Below are 3863 nucleotides of genomic sequence, written 5' to 3' on the forward strand. Positions count from 1 at the left end.
ATGAGGGAATTAATCGGGATATAGCCTTATTGGTGTGCGTTTGTACTGTATTGGGATAAAACGAACGACCACAAAGGTTGAAATTCACACTTCCCTTTCTCCTCAGCATTGGATTTAAAATTTCCGACACAACTTGAAAGCAACGGCAACATGAATCAAGATGACCAATCAGGGATAAGTACGTCTTACGAAGGCAAGTGAGTCAAACGGCCCGCCCTGACGTTGTTCATTGAAGAAGAAGGACGGTCGGCTCACGGTCCTTACAAGAAATTCGATCATGGCGACTAAACTGACCAAGCTTTTTGTCGGAGGGCTAAATGTTGAAACAACAGAAGATGGAGTACGCAAGTATTTTGAACAGTATGGAACGCTCAACGAATGCGTTGTGGTCATGAACCAGCAACTCGGTCGCTCCCGCTGTTTCGGCTTCATCACCTACTCCACACCGGAGGAGGCCGACGCAGCAATGGCGGCTAACCCACATGTCGTCGAAGGCAACGACGTGGAACTGAAAAGGGCCATATCACGAGAGGATGCTAACAACCCGGATATCCTCGCAAATGTAAGGAAGATTTTCGTAGGCGGCGTGAAAGACCACATCGAGGCGGACAACCTGACCGAGTACTTCTCCCAGTTCGGCGTGGTGGAGAAGGCCGAGATCATCTCTGACAAGCAGACGGGCAGGAAGCGAGGCTTCGGCTTTGTCTACTTCGAGGACACCGACTCCGCCACCAAAGCGGTGCTGACAAAGTATCACACTATCAACGGGAACAAGGTGGAAGTGAAGAAAGCTCTGACCAAGCAGGAGATGTCCACCGGTAGCCGAGGAGGAAGGGGTCGAGGAAGAGGGATGTCTAACTATGGCGGCGGAAGAGGAGGTGGCGGCTACGGAGGAGGCTACGGCGGCAATTACGGAGGCGGCTGCGGCTATGGTTATGGCGGGGGCTACAACGGTGGTGGAGGAGGATACGGTGGATATGGGGGATACGACGATTACGATAACCAGATGGGGGGTGGATACAGTAATGGTGACTTTGGGGACGGCTACGGACACCAGCACTCCAATTATGGTGCAGTGAAGGGGGGCAACTATTCCTACAGGAGCGGGGCTCCATACAACAGAGGCGGCGGCGGCGGTGGTTACGGCAGGGGTGGCGGATACAGCGGCGGCTATTAGTGGCTCCCTAAAGTTTTGAGATTTTCATGGGGAAATTGTGATTACAGTGAACTTGAATTTACACGCGCGCGCACACATACACATACATACAGACACACACACACACACACAAGCCCAGTTGGGGTGAGGGGTCAGATAAAGGGAGCAGTACCCATCACCCACAAAAGAATGAATGAGACTGTCCTCTGGATCCTGGCTCCCCTGGACCCCATCTGTCCTCTTATTCCACACATTCTGTACTTTACTACTAAGAACGGTGAATTATTGAATTGTACTTTTATTTTGGACTCATACTTGCTTTGAACCATTTGTAAAGCCGTAATCAATGTCAGTCACTGCTTCTCAACTAAGAATTGAGTTTGTTTGTCTTGCAAACCAGCCAGATGTGTCTGTTATTTTTGCATCATGAACTCAGGGTTTTAAGTGAAGTTGGTGGCAGTGTCGGGCAGCATTGGGACTCGATTGCTTGAGTTTCTTGATCTTAAACTTAAACGCACGTGACAAAGGTTTTTTTTGTTTGTTTGTTTTTGGTTTTGGGTTTGTTTTGTTTTTATTAGACATGTCATGAACTGTTTTGTCACATGTAAAATACTTTTTCCACGTTTCCCGTCCCATTACAGGCTTTTGTTTAGATTAAAACTGTTTGAAATCCATGTGTTCGGTTCACCCCTATGTTTATTCTGCTTATATTAAAGTTTTTAATGTTTTGAAAATCTTTATGTCGCAGTCTTGATTCAGATCCTGAGGATTACATTTCACCTGTCCCTTTTGCTCATTTGCAACCTTGAAAGTCAAGTTCACAAAGCTACCACCAGGAGGGAGTATTGCTTGTAAATTCCCGCATTTCCAATTCATCGGCCATTTTCTACCGGGAAAGATTTACTTGATGAAGGAATATGATCGTGCACCACGGCTGCAGTTAACTAATAGAGCATGACAGCCTTTGATGCAATGGTCAAATTGGCAAATACGCAGCTTTGACATTTGAAATCCAATTACCTTGTGCCCAGCAAGTGATTTCAATTTTTTTTAAGGCAACCGGGTTATGCAATCCACGTCTTTATGCTTAAAGTGTGCAGTCGCAAGTAAACTGATTTCAGTTAAAAGTTGGAGTTTATCGTTTTTCTATAAAATAGGATTTTCAGCTTTATAAACATAAACATGCAGCCAGTTGGTCGTGAATTACACCTCTGTTAAAGGGGATCCATGGAAAGCTTCACTAGATTCCTGACTCCTTTGAACTCAACATGCTTGCGTTTTTGGGATGCCTAACTGTAGACCATGAATGGAATAAAGGCCCGATAATTGTCCCGCATACACTATTCTTTCGTGGAGGCTGATTTCACGAGTGTGCTCACTAGATGATTGTTTTTTGTGGACAACAGTGGGTGCACTGGCAGCAGGGGCTATTTGGAGAGAAAAAAGTGTGAGCTCTCACCCTGAACATATTTCTGTGCACGAAATCGTCCAGAGCCAAGGCTTTTCTCTGGAGCAAGTCTTTCTGCCATTAAACGGAATCCTAAGAACATATATTTACATATTTTAATAAGTTATGGGTGAGATGGCTTCATTTTGGAATCAGCGTGCCGTCATGCTATCCCAAACTCTTGATTACACTCAATGTTAAAGGCAACACAAACTAAATTTGAGATTAATCAAGATTAAGATTGTACATTGGGTTCATTAAACAATAGCCAAATCATCCAGCATGTATCCAGATTTAGATGTCACATGTGACAGCTGTAAATTATCTCCTTTAGCTTTGATTCACAGACTGTGGTTGTTCCCTGATCTTCACAACTTCTGGGGTTGAGTCTTTACATTTCTGAGCGATGCTTATAAGATACAGATTGAACCATATTCTTTAACAAGCATTTTCAGTATAAAAACCAGAAGATGCCCCCTGCATGGCCCACATATATTTACAATGGTATTGCTTATGGCTGCCTGTTAGCGCATCTTATCTTAGTCGGCCTAATTGGTCAAATCCTAACCCCTCTACTAATTCCAGCTGGCTGAAAGTCATGCTTAGAGCTGAAACAATTGATATATAATATACAAATTATCAATTTGTCAATTAATCTGCAGCTATTTTAGTAATCAATTTGGCAAACATGTAATTTCTTCCTACCAAAAATACAAAGCATTCATTGGTCCTAGTGTATTAATTGTGAGGATTTTCTTCTTTGCTGTATAAAATAATTGTAAACGGAATATAATATATTTTGTACTGTTGGTTGGACAAAACAAGACAGTTGAAGACATCAACTTGGGCTTTAGGAATTCAGGACACTTCATTTTCACAAATTGTTCAGAATATTTTGCAGACCAAACGATTCGTCTGGTAAATAATCAGACAATGAATTGATAGCTAAGAAAACCATTAGTTGCAGGCCTGTATAATTTTAATTATTATTATTATTATTATTATGTATTGTGGTAGCCTGTTGGGGAGGGAGAGATCGGGGAAACCTTTTTTGTATATTACTTGGAACATTGAATTAAAAAAAAAAAATATATATATATATATATATATATATATATAACATAGAAAGAGACTACGTTCGATGAGCTAGGCGTGTATATGCGACAGTCATACCAGAGTTCTAACTGCATGTGTCTGTGCAGTTTTGAAGCTACGGAGTGAATCATCTTGTTAATAGACGATCTATGTGCGGCTGGACGG

The 3863-nt window shown here is 42.5% G+C and overlaps 1 protein-coding gene across 1 annotated transcript; it reads left to right on the top strand.

Annotated features, from left to right (window-relative positions):
- The first annotated feature begins 201 nt into the window (after positions 1-201).
- Positions 202-1890, top strand: LOC121611325 (heterogeneous nuclear ribonucleoprotein A0-like). Its single transcript, XM_041943822.1, has one exon. It carries the CDS (start codon positions 278-280, stop codon positions 1175-1177), a length of 900 nt encoding a protein of 299 aa, XP_041799756.1. The 5' UTR covers positions 202-277; the 3' UTR covers positions 1178-1890.
- The last annotated feature ends 1973 nt before the right edge of the window (positions 1891-3863 follow it).

This window comes from Chelmon rostratus, chromosome 9 (assembly GCF_017976325.1).
Source record: "Chelmon rostratus isolate fCheRos1 chromosome 9, fCheRos1.pri, whole genome shotgun sequence".
NCBI classification, from domain to species: Eukaryota; Metazoa; Chordata; class Actinopteri; order Chaetodontiformes; family Chaetodontidae; genus Chelmon; species Chelmon rostratus.